A 22,186-nucleotide genomic window follows, 5' to 3' on the forward strand; every position below is an offset into this window, starting at 1 on the left:
AAAAGGCGTCCATATCTCATGCAAATAGCATAAGTGATTCTTGTCCACACTCCACAGTGTGGAATGAATCCAGTGATCCAATGACACCGTGAATATTACTGAATCTTTGAATGTGTTTAACAGTGGTGTAAGGTACTTAAGTAAAAAATATTTAGAATACTTCTTAAGTAGTTTTTGGGGTATCTGTACTTCACTATTTATATTTTTGACAACTTTTACTTCACTATATTCCTAAATAAAATAATGTACTTTTTACTCCATACATTTTCCCTGACACCCTAAAGTACTCGTTACATATTGAATGCTTAACAGGGCAGGAAAATGGTACAATTCACACACTTGTCAAGAGAACATCCCTGGTCATCCGTATTGTCTCTGATCTGGCGGATTCACTAAACCCAAATGCTTCATTTGTAAATTATGTCAAGTGTTGGAGTGCGCCCGACTATCCGTAAAAAAAATATTTAAAAAATTGTGCTCTCTGCTTTGCCTGATTAATATAAGGAATTTGACATTATTTTTTACTTTCAATACTTAATTATATTTTTGAAATTACATTTACTTTTGATACTTAAGTATATTTAAAATCAAATACTTTTAGACTTTTACTCAAATAGTATTTTACTGGGTGACCTTCACTTTTTCTTGAGTAATTTTCTATTAAGGTATCTTTACTTTTACTCAAGTATGGCAGTCGGGTACTTTTTCCACCACTGGTAATTAATCTGTTGTGTTTGAGATTTTAGAACACTATTAACACATTCATAACCGTTTGGACAACCCTCCCTGGCGTAGGATAATGAACAATGTGTTTTCATAAAAATGATTTATTTTGTCACTGGAGCAAAGGACATTGTTGTTTACATTCAGAACACTGGGGCTGAACATGCTGCGGAGTGAGGCATGTGTTGGTGCTCTCAGATAGTCATTTGCTCTGGAGGTTTATGGGTTGCAGAGGCTGTTGTGTCCTCCTGGCTCTTATCCGCGCCCTGTGTGCAGCCTTTATCGTTTGACGGTGTGTTGTCTTTCACGCCGTTGGGAGTGTTGGAGTAGGTTGCATCTACACTCTCGTAGGGCTCTGATGTCCACTGGAAAAACATTGAAAATAATGTATTAATACAATCTGAAATCTGATACATTATACCAGCTAAAAAGCACATTTTTGTAGAGGTTGTCCTCAACAACTGTTGACATTAAATGCCTACATAGATAACCATAACATTATTAAATGGTAATAGAATTTCAAGAATTAAGCTTAATAAATGCTACTAAATATATTCTGGGGCAGGAGCTCTAGCTTCTACCTGTGTGGCTCTGCTGGTGGACCGGCAGGAGGGTCCACCCATGGAGGGTCCACCCATGGTGATGTTGACGCTGCTGGACGACTGCGTGTCCGTGGTGTTACCACCCTCGGCTGCCGACAGGCCAGAGATGACAAGGCCGCTGGAGAAGCTCCTCTTGCCGAACAGCAGACTAAGGGTGGAGCTGGAGGAGGACACCTGGCTTGAGCGGTGGTGGGCTGCAGCCTGGAGCTGGGAGCTCAGCTGGCCCCCGGCCGTGGAGAGTCGTGGAACCTGGGAGAAGACAGAGGCGATGGAGGTGTTGAAGGACAGCTGGCTGTTGGAGAGGCGCTGCACCAGGCCATTGGCCGAAGCTGACACCTGCTGGCTGTCCAGGATGGGCCCTGACTGGCTGGTGACTGGAGGCCGCTGGCTCTGGGGCTGCACTGAGCGGCTCCGGTACTCTCTCCTCCCTGGATGGATGCACATACAGATAAAATGACCCAGTCTGTCAGAACCTAACATGACAGAACCGTGAACATAGCTGTCAGAACCAACATGGCAGAACCATGAACATAGCTGCGCAAGGCTCTACTTAGACGTGTAATGCTTTCCTGGTAAGGAAACCAATTTAATGTTGTAACTTGGGTGAACTATTCCTTTAGATGTATCATGTGTGCCTTTCCTGTAGAGGACCAAACCTGCAGTGTGCTGCCTATTGGCCTGAGAGGTCCTGTTGGGCCTGGCCTGGTACACACTCAGGCTCTGGGAGGTGATGGAGTTTGGGTTGTGGCTCAGAGAAGAGGAGCCCCCTGCACAGTCCACATCCTCCATGTTCACACCACTGTTACAGCTGGTCAGGTTATCCTTCCGCACCCTACAACGCAAACACCCAGTAGGCCTATGTTACCTTTCTAAACACCTTGACAGCTTTATTAAAATGGAGTTAAAACATTTAACTATAACTGAATGGCAATGAATCTGGATAAAAAAATCTAAATCTGATCTCACATGTGATAAGTGGTTTACAGTGCAGGCCACGCCTCACACTAAACATACAAAGGCCCATAAGCCTAACAGTAGATGGCAGTTATTCAAATGCGCTGGATGCAGCTGAACATGTCGCAGCACTTTAGCCCTATATGGTTTGGGAAGAGTGGTCCTGTCACAGCAGGAAAGGCCCTGATTGGATTCCATCCATAGGGGAGCAGAACACAGGCAGACTGACTGATAAAGAAGACCCTCTGTTCCCCCTTGGTCTGCCTCCAGCAGCCAGAACTCACCGCAGCCACTTGGACAAGAGCCAGGTCTTGATGCCGTCCAGGCTGAGAGGGCCGCCCCAGATGCTCCTCAGCTGCTGGTGGGTGCCCATGTAGGAGGTGGTGAGGGGGGACACGTACATGGGGTAGCCCAGCGGCTGGTCGCACGACGAGTTGATCATGTTTCGGAGGGCCTGCTTGGAGTTCTGGATGCTGCCGCGCTCTGGGTTGCGGTTGCGTAAGAACACCAGCTCCTGCTGCTGGCCGGCCCACAGGCCCCTTACACACTCCTTATTGATCTAGAAGACAGGAGAGAATGAAGAGGGTAGTATTACTGACATCTGAATACACATTACACACCGTCCAACTCCACATTTCTTTACTCTGATTAAATCACCATTTTAATCAACTGGATATGGCAGAACCATTTGGATCAAGTTTCTTTATGTATTAATCAAACCAACAACTCATCCACCCCACACGCTAAACTCGTATCAATATGTAGAGTTGATCAGAGTAACTTCATCTCATGTTCCAGACAGCTTGAACAGACAACAATGCTGAATAATTCCTGTTTGACCTATAGTAACATAGCCCCTTCTGTAGATCTGAGATGACTGGATAGATGCAAGAAATATGGTAATAACTTCTGGATAGATGTAAGAAATATGGTAATAACTTCCGGATAGATGTAAGAAATATGGTAATAACTTCCGGATAGATGTAATAACGCCATATTTATCCAATCCTCTCAGATCTACAGAAGTGGCTATGGAGTAGGGGCTTTGAGTTCAGCATGTGTTCAGCACAACTGTACAGGTCTAGGATCAGGTTCCCCTTCCCCAAACCTAACCTTAAACATTGGTGGGGGGAAATAAAAAAACTGACCCAAGATCAGTGTCTAGGGGCAACATCACCCTACACCAGTCATCTCACACACACCTTGATGACCTTGAAGCTGAGGTGGCGTTTGTAGAGCATGATGATCTTGTACTCGTCCGTGCCGTCGTCCACCATGTGTCTCAGTGTGAGAAGAGTGTCCCGGCTGGACAAAACTGCCTTCCTCCAGGCTGGGTCACTCTCATGGCAGATCACCAGACTGATCTTGTAGTTACTAATGGCCTTGTACAAGATGGCTGGCTCCTCTGTCTCCTCCAGACATGTAAAGTGGTCCTGAGAGCAACCAAGGAACAAGAGCAGTAAATATATCACCCTGAGTAAAAGCTTTACAACAGGAATTAACTGAACCACTTTAAGGACGGGATTCAATTAACGGAGCACTGTCGACAAATTATTGACCTTTAAAATGTAATTTATGCTTGAGCCTATATCCGCAGCGTTTACAGCACAGGTGGCGCCTTAATAATGAGAGGACCGGAATAGAATAATGGCTGGAATGGCATAAATGGAACAGTATCAAACACAGTTTCCATGTGCTCCATTCATTCCATTACAGCCATAAATATAATCAGTCCACCCCTCACTAGCCTCCTGTGGTTTATAGTGAATTGCACCTTCTAAAGGCAATTTTTCCAGATATTTGCGGGAATCGTATTCATAATAAAAGCAGCTCAAGGGTAAATTACCTTTTAAAAGTCAAGTGCAGTGCACTTATCCACAATGTGCCTTTGATTGCCACCTGGCTTATATTTGCAGCTCCACTGTACATCAAGGTACACATGCAGTCCACTGAGAAAGCACAGGAAGAGCGCAAGGTTAAATGTACACTTACCTACATATTCTACTTCAATAAGGGAGAAAGTGAGCAAATGCTATTGTCTTCAAGGTGGAATATTGTGAATACCTGATGGAGCTTGAGACTCATCCTCACGCCTGGGACCACCACTTTCTGCAGCAGATCCATGTCTGTGAACACCCACTCATCTTTAGTAGCGATACGGAAGTCTCCTTTGAACAGAGTGTTGAACCCATACAAGAACGACTCCAAACTGAATTAGAGACACAGAGAAAGGGAGCATTGTCAAGGTTTTTAACACATTACAGCAACAGAGGGGTAGAATTTGGAGACTCACATCACGTATCACTGTGATACAACAGAGAGCCATAGCTGCCCCCTTATGGAATATCAATGAAACTACAGCTCTGTGGATTGACGTGTTATTTCGTTCCTGGAGGGTAATAAAACCCCATATATAACACAACACAACCTGTCTGGAGGGTAATAAAACCCCATATATAACACAACACAACATGTCTGGAGGGTAATAAAACCCCATATACAACACAACATGTCTGGAGGGTAGTAAACCCCCATATATAACACAACACAACCTGTCTGGAGGGTAATAAAACCCCATATATAACACAACATCCATGGAGGGTAATAAAACCCCATATATAACACAACATCCCTGGAGGGTAATAAAACCCCATATATAACACAACATCCCTGGAGGGTAATAAAACCACATATATAACACAACACAACCTGTCTGGAGGGTAATAAAACCCCATATATAACACAACAAAACATCCCTGGAGGGCAATAAAACCCCATATATAACACAACACAACATCCCTGGAGGGTAATAAAACCCCATATATAACACAACACAACATCCCTGGAGGGTAATAAAACCCCATATATAACACAACATCCCTGGAGGGCAATAAAACCCCATATATAACACAACATTCCTGGAGGGTAATAAAACCCCATATATAACACAACATCCCTGGAGGGTAATAAAACCCCATATATAACACAACATTCCTGGAGGGTAATAAAACCCCATATATAACACAACATCCCTGGAGGGTAATAAAACCCCATATATAACACAACATCCCTGGAGGGTAATAAAACCCCATATATAACACAACACAACATCCCTGGAGGGTAATAAAACCCCATATATAACACAACACAACATCCCTGGAGGGCAATAAAACCACATATATAACACAACATCCCTGGAGGGTAATAAAACCCCATATATAACACAACACAACATCCCTGGAGGGTAATAAAACCCATATATAACACAACATCCCTGGAGGGTAATACAACCCCACATATAACACAACACAACATCCCTGGAGGGTAGTAAACCCCCATATATAACACAACATCCCTGGAGGGTAATACAACCCCACATATAACACAACACAACATCCCTGGAGGGTAGTAAACCCCCATATATAACACAACATCCCTGGAGGGTAATACAACCCCATATATAACACAACATCCCTGGAGGGTAATACAACCCCACATATAACACAACACAACATCCCTGGAGGGTAGTAAACCCCCATATATAACACAACATCCCTGGAGGGTAATACAATCCCATATATAACACAACATCCCTGGAGGGTAATACAATCCCATATATAACACAACATCCCTGGAGGGTAATAAAACCCCATATATAACACAACATCCCTGGAGGGTAATAAAACCCCATATATAACACAACATCCCTGGAGGGTAATACAACCCCATATATAACACAACATCCCTGGAGGGTAATAAAACCCCATATATAACACAACATCCCTGGAGGGTAATACAACCCCATATATAACACAACACAACATCCCTGGAGGGTAGTAAACCCCCATATATAACACAACATCCCTGGAGGGTAATAAAACCCCATATATAACACAACATCCCTGGAGGGTAATACAACCCCATATATAACACAACATCCCTGGAGGGTAATAAAACCCCATATATAACACAACATCCCTGGAGGGTAATACAACCCCATATATAACACAACATCCCTGGAGGGTAATACAACCCCACATATAACACAACACAACATCCCTGGAGGGTAGTAAACCCCCATATATAACACAACATCCCTGGAGGGTAATACAACCCCATATATAACACAACATCCCTGGAGGGTAATACAACCCCATATATAACACAACATCCCTGGAGGGTAATAAAAACCCATATATAACACAACATCCCTGGAGGGCAATAAAACCCCATATATAACACAACATCCCTGGAGGGTAATACAACCCCACATATAACACAACACAACATCCCTGGAGGGTAGTAAACCTCCATATATAACACAACATCCCTGGAGGGTAATACAACCCCATATATAACACAACATCCCTGGAGGGTAATACAACCCCATATATAACACAACATCCCTGGAGGGTAATACAACCCCATATATAACACAACACAACATCCCTGGAGGGTAGTAAAACCCCATGTATAACACAACATCCCTGGAGGGTAATACAACACCATATATAACACAACATCCCTGGAGGGTAATACAACCCCATATATAACACAACATCCCTGGCGGGTAATAAAACCCCATATATAACACAACATCCCTGGAGGGTAATAAAACCCCATATATAACACAACATGTCTGGGGGGTAATAAAACCCCATATATAACACAACATCCCTGGAGGGTAATAACACCCCATATATAACACAACATCCCTGCAGGGTAATACAACCCCATATATAACACAACATCCCTGGAGGGTAATAAAACCCCATATATAACACAACATGTCTGGGGGGTAATAACACCCCATATATAACACAACATCCCTGGAGGGTAATAACACCCCATATATAACACAACATCCCTGGAGGGTAATACAACCCCATATAACACAACATCCCTGGAGGGTAATAACACCCCATATATAACACAACATCCCTGGAGGGTAATACAACCCCATATAACACAACATCCCTGGAGGGTAATAACACCCCATATATAACACAACATCCCTGGAGGGTAATACAACCCCATATAACACAACATCCCTGGAGGGTAATAAAACCCCATATATAACACAACATCCCTGGAGGGTAATAAAACCCCATATATAACACAACATCCCTGGAGGGTAATAAAACCCCATATATAACACAACACAACATCCCTGGAGGGTAGTAAAACCCCATGTATAACACAACATCCCTGGAGGGCAATAAAACCCCATATATAACACAACACAACATCCCTGGAGGTTAGTAAACGCCCACATTTAACACAACATCCCTGGAGGGTAATAAAACCCATATATAACACAACATCCATGGAGGGTAATAAAACCCCATATATAACACAACACAACATCCCTGGAGGGTAATACAACCCCATATATAACACAACACAACATCCATGGAGGGTAGTAAAACTCCATATATAACACAACACAACATCCCTGGAGGGTAGTAAACCCCCATATATAACACAACATCCCTGGAGGGTAATAAAAACCCATATATAACACAACATTCCTGGAGGGTAATAAAACCCCATATATAACACAACATCCCTGGAGGGTAATACAACCCCATATAGAACACAACATCCCTGGAGGGTAATACAACCCCATATATAACACAACATCCCTGGAGGGTAATAAAACCCCATATATAACACAACATCCCTGGAGGGTAGTAAACCCCCATATATAACACAACATCCATGGAGGGTAACAAAACCCCATATAGAACACAACATCCCTGGAGGGTAATAAAACCCCATTTAGAACACAACATCCCTGGAGGGTAATACAACCCCATATATAACACAACATCCCTGGAGGGTAATAAAACCCCATATGGAACACAACATCCCTGGAGGGTAATACAACCCCATATAGAACACAACATCCCTGGAGGGTAATACAACCCCATATATAACACAACACAACATCCCTGGAGGGTAGTAAAACCCCATATATAACACAACATCCCTGGAGGGTAATAAAACCCCATATATAACACAACATCCCTGGAGGGTAGTAAAAACCCAAATATAACACAACATCCCTGGAGGGTAATACAACCCCATATATAACACAACACAACATCCCTGGAGGGTAATAAAACCCCATATATAACACAACACAACATCCCTGGAGGGTAATAAAACCCCATATATAACACAACACAACATCCCTGGAGGGCAATAAAACCCCATGTATAACACAACATCCCTGGAGGGTAATAAAAACCCATATATAACACAACATCCCTGGAGGGTAATACAACCCCATATATAACACAACATCCCTGGAGGGTAGTAAAACCCCATGTATAACACAACATCCCTGGAGGGTAATAAAACCCCATATATAACACAACATCCCTGGAGGGTAGTAAAAACCCATATATAACACAACATCCCTGGAGGGTAGTAAAAACCCATATATAACACAACATCCCTGGAGGGTAGTAAAACCCCATATATAACACAACATCCATGGAGGGTAATAAAACCCCATATATAACACAACATCCCTGGAGGGTAGTAAAAACCCATATATAACACAACATCCCTGGAGGGTAGTAAAAACCCATATATAACACAACATCCCTGGAGGGTAGTAAAACCCCATGTATAACACAACATCCCTGGAGGGTAATACAACACCATATATAACACAACATCCCTGGAGGGTAATACAACCCCATATATAACACAACATCCCTGGAGGGTAATAAAACCCCATATATAACACAACATGTCTGGGGGGGTAATAAAACCCAATATATAACACAACATCCCTGGAGGGTAATACAACCCCATATAACACAACATCCCTGGAGGGTAATAAAACCCAATATATAACACAACATCCCTGGAGGGTAATAAAACCCCATATATAACACAACACAACATCCCTGGAGGGCAATAAAACCCCATATATAACACAACACAACCTGTCTGGAGGGTAATAAAACCACATATATAACACAACACAACATCCCTGTAGGGTAGTAAACGCCCATATATAACACAACAACATCCCTGGAGGGTAATACAACCCCATATATAACACAACACAACATCCCTGGAGGGCAATAAAACCCCATATATAACACAACATCCCTGTAGGGTAGTAAACGCCCATATATAACACAACATCCCTGGAGGGCAATAAAACCAAATATATAACACAACATCCCTGGAGGGTAATAAAACCCCATATATAACACAACACAACATCCCTGGAGGGTAATAAAACCCCATATATAACACAACACAACATCCATGGAGGGTAATAAAACCCCATATATAACACAACATCCCTGGAGGGTAATAAAACCCCATATATAACACAACATCCCTGGAGGGTAATAAAACCCCATATATAACACAACATCCCTGGAGGGTAATAAAACCCCATATATAACACAACATGTCTGGGGGGTAATAAAACCCCATATATAACACAACATCCCTGGAGGGTAATAAAACCCCATATATAACACAACATGTCTGGGGGGGTAATAAAACCCCATATATAACACAACATCCCTGGAGGGTAATAAAACCCCATATATAACACAACATCCCTGGAGGGTAATAAAACCCCATATATAACACAACATCCCTGGAGGGTAATACAACCCCATATATAACACAACATCCCTGGAGGGTAATAAAACCCCATATATAACACAACACAACATCCATGGAGGGTAATAAAACCCCATATATAACACAACATCCCTGGAGGGTAATAAAACCCCATATATAACACAACATCCCTGGAGGGTAATAAAACCCCATATATAACACAACACAACATCCATGGAGGGTAATAAAACCCCATATATAACACAACACAACATCCCTGGAGGGTAATAAAACCCCATATATAACACAACACAACATCCATGGAGGGTAATAAAACCCCATATATAACACAACACAGCACTCACTTCCGTCATCATGAAGTGCTTTGAGAGACTAGTCAAGGACCATATCACCTCCACCCTACCCGACACCCTAGACCCACTCCAATTTGCTTACCGCCCAAATAGGTCCACAGCCGATGCAATCTCAACCACACTGCACACTGCCCTAACCCATCTGGACAAGAGGAATACCTATGTGAGAATGCTGTTCATCGACTACAGCTCGGCATTCAACACCATAGTACCCTCCAAGCTCATCATCAAGCTCGAGACCCTGGGTCTCGACCCCGCCCTGTGCAACTGGGTACTGGACTTCCTGACGGGCCGCCCCCAGGTGGTGAGGGTAGGCAACAACATCTCCACCCCGCTGATCCTCAACACTGGGGCCCCACAAGGGTGCGTTCTGAGCCCTCTCCTGTACTCCCTGTTCACCCACGACTGCGTGGCCACGCACACCTCCAACTCAATCATCAAGTTTGCGGACGACACAACAGTGGTAGGCTTGATTACCAACAACGACGAGACGGCCTACAGGGAGGAGGTGAGGGCCCTCGGAGTGTGGTGTCAGGAAAATAACCTCACACTCAACGTCAACAAAACTAAGGAGATGATTGTGGACTTCAGGAAACAGCAGAGGGAACACCCCCCTATCCACATCGATGGAACAGTAGTGGAGAGGGTAGCAAGTTTTAAGTTCCTCGGCATACACATCACAGACAAACTGAATTGGTCCACTCACACAGACAGCATCGTGAAGAAGGCGCAGCAGCGCCTCTTCAACCCCAGGAGGCTGAAGAAATTTGGTTTGTCACCAAAAGCACTCACAAACTTCTACAGATGCACAATCGAGAGCATCCTGGCAGGCTGTATCACCGCCTGGTACGGCAACTGCTCCGCCCACAACCGTAAGGCTCTCCAGAGGGTAGTGAGGTCTGCACAACGCATCACCGGGGGCAAACTACCTGCCCTCCAGGACACCTACACCACCCGATGTTACAGGAAGGCCATAAAGATCATCAAGGACATCAACCACCCGAGCCACTGCCTGTTCACCCCGCTATCATCCAGAAGGCGAGGTCAGTACAGGTGCATCAAAGCTGGGACCGAGAGACTGAAAAACAGCTTCTATCTCAAGGCCATCAGACTGTTAAACAGCCACCCCTAACATTGAGTGGCTGCTGCCAACACACTGACACTGACTCAACTCCAGCCACTTTAATAATGGGAATTGATGGGAAATGATGTAAATATATCACTAGCCACTTTAAACAATGCCACCTTATATAATGTTACTTACCCTACATTATTCATCTCATATGCATACGTATATACTGTACTCTATATCATTGACTGCATCCTTATGTAATACATGTATCACTAGCCACTTTAACTATGCCACTTTGTTTACCTCATGTATATACTGTAGTCGATACCATCTACTGTATCCTGCCTATGCTGCTCTGTACCATCAGTCATTCATATATCCTTATGTACATATTCTTTATCCCCTTGCACTGTGTATAAGACAGTAGTTTTGGAATTGTTAGTTAGATTACTTGTTGGTTATTACTGCATTGTCGGAACTAGAAGCACAAGCATTTCGCTACACTCTCATTAACATCTGCTAACCATGTGTATGTGACAAATAACATTTGATTTGATTTGAACACAACATGTCTGGAGGGTAATAAAACCCACTATATATAACACAACATCCCTGGAGGGTAATAAAACCCACTATATATAACACAACATCCCTGGAGGGCAATAAAACCCCATATATAACACAACATCCCTGGAGGGTAATAAAACCCCATATATAACACAACATCCCTGGAGGGTAATAAAACCCAATATATAACACAACATCCCTGGAGGGTAATAAAACCCAATATATAACACAACATCCCTGGAGGGTAACAAAACCCCATATATAACAACATCCCTGCAGGGTAGTAAAACCCCATATATGACACAACATCCCTGGAGGGTAGTAAAACCCCCATATATAACACAACATCCCTGGAGGGTAACAAAACCCCATATATAACAACATCCCTGGAGGGTAATAACACCCCATATATAACACAACATCCCTGGAGGGTAACAAAACCCCATATATAACACAACATCCCTGGAGGGTAATAACACCCCATATATAACACAACATCCCTGGAGGGTAACAAAACCCCATATATAACACAACATCCCTGGAGGGTAATAAAACCCCATATATAACACAACATCCCTGGAGGGTAATAAAACCCCATATATAACACAACATCCCTGGAGGGTAATAAAACCCCATATATAACACAACATCCCTGGAGGGTAGTAAAACCCCATATATAACACAACATCCCTGGAGGGTAATAAAACCCCATATATAACACAACATCCCTGGAGGGTAATAAAACTCCATATATAACACAACATCCATGGAGGGTAGTAAACCCCCATATATAACACAACATCCCTGGAGGGTAGTAAACCCCCATTTATAACACAACATCCCTGGAGGGTAGTAAACCCCCATATATAACACAACATCCCTGGAGGGTAGTAAACCCCCATATATAACACAACATCCCTGGATGGTAGTAAACCCCCATATATAACACAACATCCCTGGAGGGTAGTAAACCCCCATATATAACACAACATCCCTGGAGGGTAGTAAACCCCCATATATAACACAACATCCCTGGAGGGTAGTAAACCCCCATATATAACACAACATCCCTGGAGGGTAATAAAACCCCATATATAACACAAAATCCCTGGAGGGTAATAAAACCCCATATATAACACAACACAACATCCCTGGAGGGCAATAAAACCCCATATATAACACAACATCCCTGGAGGGCAATAAAACCCCATATATAACACAACATCCCTGCAGGGTAGTAAAACCCCATATATAACACAACATCCCTGGAGGGTAGTAAAACCCCCATATATAACACAACATCCCTGGAGGGTAATAACACCCCATATATAACACAACATCCCTGGAGGGTAACAAAACCCCATATATAACACAACATCCCTGGAGGGTAATAAAACCCCATATAACACAACATCCCTGGAGGGTAGTAAAAACCCATATATAACACAACATCCCTGGAGGGTAATAAAACCCCATATATAACACAACATCCCTGGAGGGTAGTAAAACCCCATATATAACACAACATCCCTGGAGGGTAATAAAACCCCATATATAACACAAAATCCCTGGAGGGTAATAAAACCCCATATAGAACACAACATCCCTGGAGGGTAGTAAAACCCCATATAGAACACAACATCCCTGGAGGGTAGTAAACCCCCATATATAACACAACATCCCTGGAGGGTAGTAAACCCCCATATATAACACAACATGTCTGGAGGGTAATAAAACCCCATATATAACACAACATCCCTGGAGGGTAACAAAACCCCATATATAACACAACATGTCTGGAGGGTAATAAAACCCCATATATAACACAACATCCCTGGAGGGTAACAAAACCCCATATATAACACAATACAATATGTCTGGAGGGTAATAAAACCCCATATATAACACAACACAACATCCCTGGAGGGTAGTAAACCCCCATATATAACACAACATCCCTGGAGGGTAATAAAAACCCATATATAACACAACATTCCTGGAGGGTAATAAAACCCCATATATAACACAACATCCCTGGAGGGTAATAAAACCCCATATATAACACAACATCCCTGGAGGGTAACAAAACCCCATATATAACACAACATCCATGGAGGGTAACAAAACCCCATATATAACACAACATCCCTGGAGGGTAATAAAACCCCATATATAACACAACATCCCTGGAGGGTAACAAAACCCCATATATAACACAACACAACATCCATGGAGTGTAGTAAAACTCCATATATAACACAACACAACATCCCTGGAGGGTAGTAAACCCCCATATATAACACAACATCCCTGGAGGGTAATAAAAACCCATATATAACACAACATTCCTGGAGGGTAATAAAACCCATATATAACACAACATTCCTGGAGGGTAATAAAACCCCATATATAACACAACACAACATCCCTGGAGGGTAGTAAACCCCCATATATAACACAACATTCCTGGAGGGTAATAAAACCCCATATATAACACAACACAACATCCCTGGAGGGTAGTAAACCCCCATATATAACACAACATTCCTGGAGGGTAATAAAACCCCTTATATAACACAACACAACATCCCTGGAGGGTAGTAAACTCCCATATATAACACAACATCCCTGGAGGGTAGTAAACCCCCATATATAACACAACATTCCTGGAGGGTAATAAAAACCCATATATAACACAACATCCCTGGAGGGTAATACAACCCCATATATAACACAACATCCCTGGAGGGTAATAAAACCCCATATATAACACAACACAACATCCATGGAGGGTAATAAAACCCCATATATAACACAACATCCCTGGAGGGTAATAAAACCCCATATATAACACAACATCCCTGGAGGGTAATAAAACCCCATATATAACACAACACAACATCCATGGAGGGTAATAAAACCCCATATATAACACAACACAACATCCCTGGAGGGTAATAAAACCCCATATATAACACAACACAACATCCATGGAGGGTAATAAAACCCCATATATAACACAACACAGCACTCACTTCCGTCATCATGAAGTGCTTTGAGAGACTAGTCAAGGACCATATCACCTCCACCCTACCCGACACCCTAGACCCACTCCAATTTGCTTACCGCCCAAATAGGTCCACAGCCGATGCAATCTCAACCACACTGCACACTGCCCTAACCCATCTGGACAAGAGGAATACCTATGTGAGAATGCTGTTCATCGACTACAGCTCGGCATTCAACACCATAGTACCCTCCAAGCTCATCATCAAGCTCGAGACCCTGGGTCTCGACCCCGCCCTGTGCAACTGGGTACTGGACTTCCTGACGGGCCGCCCCCAGGTGGTGAGGGTAGGCAACAACATCTCCACCCCGCTGATCCTCAACACTGGGGCCCCACAAGGGTGCGTTCTGAGCCCTCTCCTGTACTCCCTGTTCACCCACGACTGCGTGGCCACGCACACCTCCAACTCAATCATCAAGTTTGCGGACGACACAACAGTGGTAGGCTTGATTACCAACAACGACGAGACGGCCTACAGGGAGGAGGTGAGGGCCCTCGGAGTGTGGTGTCAGGAAAATAACCTCACACTCAACGTCAACAAAACTAAGGAGATGATTGTGGACTTCAGGAAACAGCAGAGGGAACACCCCCCTATCCACATCGATGGAACAGTAGTGGAGAGGGTAGCAAGTTTTAAGTTCCTCGGCATACACATCACAGACAAACTGAATTGGTCCACTCACACAGACAGCATCGTGAAGAAGGCGCAGCAGCGCCTCTTCAACCCCAGGAGGCTGAAGAAATTTGGTTTGTCACCAAAAGCACTCACAAACTTCTCCAGATGCACAATCGAGAGCATCCTGGCGGGCTGTATCACCGCCTGGTACGGCAACTGCTCCGCCCACAACCGTAAGGCTCTCCAGAGGGTAGTGAGGTCTGCACAACGCATCACCGGGGGCAAACTACCTGCCCTCCAGGACACCTACACCACCCGATGTTACAGGAAGGCCATAAAGATCATCAAGGACATCAACCACCCGAGCCACTGCCTGTTCACCCCGCTATCATCCAGAAGGCGAGGTCAGTACAGGTGCATCAAAGCTGGGACCGAGAGACTGAAAAACAGCTTCTATCTCAAGGCCATCAGACTGTTAAACAGCCACCCCTAACATTGAGTGGCTGCTGCCAACACACTGACACTGACTCAACTCCAGCCACTTTAATAATGGGAATTGATGGGAAATGATGTAAATATATCACTAGCCACTTTAAACAATGCCACCTTATATAATGTTACTTACCCTACATTATTCATCTCATATGCATACGTATATACTGTACTCTATATCATTGACTGCATCCTTATGTAATACATGTATCACTAGCCACTTTAACTATGCCACTTTGTTTACCTCATGTATATACTGTAGTCGATACCATCTACTGTATCCTGCCTATGCTGCTCTGTACCATCAGTCATTCATATATCCTTATGTACATATTCTTTATCCCCTTGCACTGTGTATAAGACAGTAGTTTTGGAATTGTTAGTTAGATTACTTGTTGGTTATTACTGCATTGTCGGAACTAGAAGCACAAGCATTTCGCTACACTCTCATTAACATCTGCTAACCATGTGTATGTGACAAATAACATTTGATTTGATTTGAACACAACATGTCTGGAGGGTAATAAAACCCACTATATATAACACAACATCCCTGGAGGGTAATAAAACCCACTATATATAACACAACATCCCTGGAGGGCAATAAAACCCCATATATAACACAACATCCCTGGAGGGTAATAAAACCCACTATATATAACACAACATCCCTGGAGGGCAATAAAACCCCATATATAACACAACATCCCTGGAGGGTAATAAAACCCCATATATAACACAACATCCCTGGAGGGTAATAAAACCCAATATATAACACAACATCCCTGGAGGGCAATAAAACCCCATATATAACACAACATCCCTGGAGGGTAATAAAACCCCATATATAACACAACATCCCTGGAGGGTAATAAAACCCAATATATAACACAACATCCCTGGAGGGTAACAAAACCCCATATATAACAACATCCCTGCAGGGTAGTAAAACCCCATATATAACACAACATCCCTGGAGGGTAGTAAAACCCCCATATATAACACAACATCCCTGGAGGGTAACAAAACCCCATATATAACAACATCCCTGGAGAGTAATAACACCCCATATATAACACAACATCCCTGGAGGGTAACAAAACCCCATATATAACACAACATCCCTGGAGGGTAATAACACCCCATATATAACACAACATCCCTGGAGGGTAACAAAACCCCATATATAACACAACATCCCTTTAGGGTAATAAAACCCCATATATAACACAACATCCCTGGAGGGTAATAAAACCCCATATATAACACAACATCCCTGGAGGGTAACAAAACCCCATATATAACACAACATCCCTGGAGGGTAGTAAAACCCCATATATAACACAACATCCCTGGAGGGTAATAAAACCCCCATATATAACACAACATCCCTGGAGGGTAATAAAACCCCATATAACACAACATCCCTGGAGGGCAATAAAACCCCATATATAACACAACATCCCTGGAGGGTAACAAAACCCCATATATAACACAACATCCCTGGAGGGTAATAAAACCCCATATATAACACAACATCCCTGGAGGGTAATAAAACCCCATATATAACACAACATCCCTGGAGGGTAACAAAACCCCATATATAACACAACATCCCTGGAGGGTAATAAAACCCCATATATAACACAACATCCCTGGAGGGTAATAAAACTCCATATATAACACAACATCCATGGAGGGTAGTAAACCCCCATATATAACACAACATCCCTGGAGGGTAGTAAACCCCCATTTATAACACAACATCCCTGGAGGGTAGTAAACCCCCATATATAACACAACATCCCTGGAGGGTAGTAAACCCCCATATATAACACAACATCCCTGGATGGTAGTAAACCCCCATATATAACACAACATCCCTGGAGGGTAATAAAACCCCATATATAACACAAAATCCCTGGAGGGTAATAAAACCCCATATATAACACAACACAACATCCCTGGAGGGCAATAAAACCCCATATATAACACAACATCCCTGGAGGGCAATAAAACCCCATATATAACACAACATCCCTGCAGGGTAGTAAAACCCCATATATAACACAACATCCCTGGAGGGTAGTAAAACCCCCATATATAACACAACATCCCTGGAGGGTAATAACACCCCATATATAACACAACATCCCTGGAGGGTAACAAAACCCCATATATAACACAACATCCCTGGAGGGTAATAAAACCCCATATAACACAACATCCCTGGAGGGTAGTAAAAACCCATATATAACACAACATCCCTGGAGGGTAATAAAACCCCATATATAACACAACATCCCTGGAGGGTAGTAAAACCCCATATATAACACAACATCCCTGGAGGGTAATAAAACCCCATATATAACACAAAATCCCTGGAGGGTAATAAAACCCCATATAGAACACAACATCCCTGGAGGGTAGTAAAACCCCATATAGAACACAACATCCCTGGAGGGTAGTAAACCCCCATATATAACACAACATCCCTGGAGGGTAGTAAACCCCCATATATAACACAACATGTCTGGAGGGTAATAAAACCCCATATATAACACAACATCCCTGGAGGGTAACAAAACCCCATATATAACACAACATGTCTGGAGGGTAATAAAACCCCATATATAACACAACATCCCTGGAGGGTAACAAAACCCCATATATAACACAATACAACATGTCTGGAGGGTAATAAAACCCCATATATAACACAACACAACATCCCTGGAGGGTAGTAAACCCCCATATATAACACAACATCCCTGGAGGGTAATAAAAACCCATATATAACACAACATTCCTGGAGGGTAATAAAACCCCATATATAACACAACATCCCTGGAGGGTAATAAAACCCCATATATAACACAACATCCCTGGAGGGTAACAAAACCCCATATATAACACAACATCCATGGAGGGTAACAAAACCCCATATATAACACAACATCCCTGGAGGGTAATAAAACCCCATATATAACACAACATCCCTGGAGGGTAGTAAACCCCCATATATAACACAACATTCCTGGAGGGTAATAAAACCCCATATATAACACAACACAACATCCCTGGAGGGTAGTAAACCCCCATATATAACACAACATTCCTGGAGGGTAATAAAACCCCTTATATAACACAACACAACATCCCTGGAGGGTAGTAAACTCCCATATATAACACAACATCCCTGGAGGGTAGTAAACCCCCATATATAACACAACATTCCTGGAGGGTAATAAAAACCCATATATAACACAACATTCCTGGAGGGTAATAAAACCCCATATATAACACAACATCCCTGGAGGGTAATAAAAACCCATATATAACACAACATCCCTGGAGGGTAATAAAAACCCATATATAACACAACACAACATCCCTGGAGGGTAGTAAAAACCCATATATAACACAACATCCCTGGAGGGTAGTAAACCCCCATATATAACACAACATCCCTGGATGGTAGTAAACCCCCATATATAACACAACATCCCTGGAGGGTAATAAAACCCCATATATAACACAAAATCCCTGGAGGGTAATAAAACCCCATATATAACACAACACAACATCCCTGGAGGGCAATAAAACCCCATATATAACACAACATCCCTGGAGGGCAATAAAACCCCATATATAACACAACATCCCTGCAGGGTAGTAAAACCCCATATATAACACAACATCCCTGGAGGGTAGTAAAACCCCCATATATAACACAACATCCCTGGAGGGTAATAACACCCCATATATAACACAACATCCCTGGAGGGTAACAAAACCCCATATATAACACAACATCCCTGGAGGGTAATAAAACCCCATATAACACAACATCCCTGGAGGGTAGTAAAAACCCATATATAACACAACATCCCTGGAGGGTAATAAAACCCCATATATAACACAACATCCCTGGAGGGTAGTAAAACCCCATATATAACACAACATCCCTGGAGGGTAATAAAACCCCATATATAACACAAAATCCCTGGAGGGTAATAAAACCCCATATAGAACACAACATCCCTGGAGGGTAGTAAAACCCCATATAGAACACAACATCCCTGGAGGGTAGTAAACCCCCATATATAACACAACATCCCTGGAGGGTAGTAAACCCCCATATATAACACAACATGTCTGGAGGGTAATAAAACCCCATATATAACACAACATCCCTGGAGGGTAACAAAACCCCATATATAACACAACATGTCTGGAGGGTAATAAAACCCCATATATAACACAACATCCCTGGAGGGTAACAAAACCCCATATATAACACAATACAACATGTCTGGAGGGTAATAAAACCCCATATATAACACAACACAACATCCCTGGAGGGTAGTAAACCCCCATATATAACACAACATCCCTGGAGGGTAATAAAAACCCATATATAACACAACATTCCTGGAGGGTAATAAAACCCCATATATAACACAACATCCCTGGAGGGTAATAAAACCCCATATATAACACAACATCCCTGGAGGGTAACAAAACCCCATATATAACACAACATCCATGGAGGGTAACAAAACCCCATATATAACACAACATCCCTGGAGGGTAATAAAACCCCATATATAACACAACATCCCTGGAGGGTAGTAAACCCCCATATATAACACAACATTCCTGGAGGGTAATAAAACCCCATATATAACACAACACAACATCCCTGGAGGGTAGTAAACCCCCATATATAACACAACATTCCTGGAGGGTAATAAAACCCCTTATATAACACAACACAACATCCCTGGAGGGTAGTAAACTCCCATATATAACACAACATCCCTGGAGGGTAGTAAACCCCCATATATAACACAACATTCCTGGAGGGTAATAAAAACCCATATATAACACAACATTCCTGGAGGGTAATAAAACCCCATATATAACACAACATCCCTGGAGGGTAATAAAAACCCATATATAACACAACATCCCTGGAGGGTAATAAAAACCCATATATAACACAACACAACATCCCTGGAGGGTAGTAAAAACCCATATATAACACAACATCCCTGGAGGGTAGTAAACCCCCATATATAACACAACATCCATGGAGGGTAATAAAACCCCATATATAACACAACATCCCTGGAGGGTAATAAAACCCCATATATAACACAACATTCCTGGAGGGTAATAAAACCCCATATATAACACAACATCCATGGAGGGTAATAAAACCCCATATATAACACAACATCCCTGGAGGGTAATAAAACCCCATATATAACACAACATCCCTGGAGGGTAATAAAACCCCATATATAACACAACATCCCTGGAGGGTAATAAAACCCCATATATAACACAACATCCCTGGAGGGTGGTAAAACCACATAACATGAAAGGAATTAATATTTGACAGTTATGGAAGGTTCACCTGTTGGACATGTTGTGAGATGCTGTCCCCAAGGATCTCCTGCCCAGCACAGACAAGGCATAGCACAGAGTGACCAGAGGGGAGTCCTCGTCACAGTCCACAGGCTGGCAAAACACAAGGGTCAAAGGTCATCAGTGTTCACATCCTCTGAAATGACCAGCAGCAAGGAAACAAAAAAAGGTACAACATGGGGTCATCAAGACTGCAGGTCAAGGCTCTGTTTTTTTCCCTGACCACATGACCTTATCAGGAAGCATGAACTAGTTCCTAGAGTTTTCTTGACCATGAAAAATAAACTAGACTTAGGCATGGAGTTTTCCTGACAAGGAAAAATGAACTAGACAAGGACCTGGAGTTTTCCTTACCACATGCATTATTGTACTGTGCATTGCAATCTCACATCTCCACTCACCTCCTCCAGTTTGTTGGCACAGTACTGGATCCATTCCAGATAGATGTTACAGAAGCTGGTCCTGGTGACGCCCTGGAGGCAGTGGACGTAGTCCTCGTCTATCTTAACGCTGAACACGGCCGGGTCTCTCTCTATGTGGTGCCACTTGGTGTAGGACACCAGAGCTTTCGTGATAGAGGGATCCTTGATCCAAGTCTGTAGCTTCAGGGACTGGATCAGGTAGTAGATTATGCTCTAGAGGTGAAACAGTAGGGAATAAGTATTGATGATGAAATATATA

At 42.8% G+C, this 22,186-nt stretch overlaps 1 protein-coding gene across 2 annotated transcripts in view; it reads right to left on the minus strand.

The window, feature by feature from the left end:
- Window positions 1-629: 629 nt before the first annotated feature.
- LOC110502980 (pecanex-like protein 2) overlaps window positions 630-22,186 on the minus strand; it is a 44,530-nt gene continuing 22,973 nt past the window's right edge. For both annotated transcript variants that reach the window (XM_036960805.1, XM_021581339.2), the window contains exons 27-34: window positions 21,907-22,140; window positions 21,495-21,598; window positions 4,344-4,488; window positions 3,482-3,712; window positions 2,564-2,838; window positions 1,982-2,157; window positions 1,305-1,753; window positions 630-1,088 (exon numbers count right to left, since the gene is read on the minus strand). In XM_036960805.1, coding sequence (XP_036816700.1) covers window positions 918-1,088; window positions 1,305-1,753; window positions 1,982-2,157; window positions 2,564-2,838; window positions 3,482-3,712; window positions 4,344-4,488; window positions 21,495-21,598; window positions 21,907-22,140 — 1,785 coding nt within the window. In that variant the 3' untranslated portion in view covers window positions 630-917. The remainder of the gene's footprint in view (window positions 1,089-1,304; window positions 1,754-1,981; window positions 2,158-2,563; window positions 2,839-3,481; window positions 3,713-4,343; window positions 4,489-21,494; window positions 21,599-21,906; window positions 22,141-22,186) is intronic.

The sequence above is a fragment of the Oncorhynchus mykiss genome, chromosome 23, assembly GCF_013265735.2.
Source record: "Oncorhynchus mykiss isolate Arlee chromosome 23, USDA_OmykA_1.1, whole genome shotgun sequence".
Classification (NCBI taxonomy): domain Eukaryota; kingdom Metazoa; phylum Chordata; class Actinopteri; order Salmoniformes; family Salmonidae; genus Oncorhynchus; species Oncorhynchus mykiss.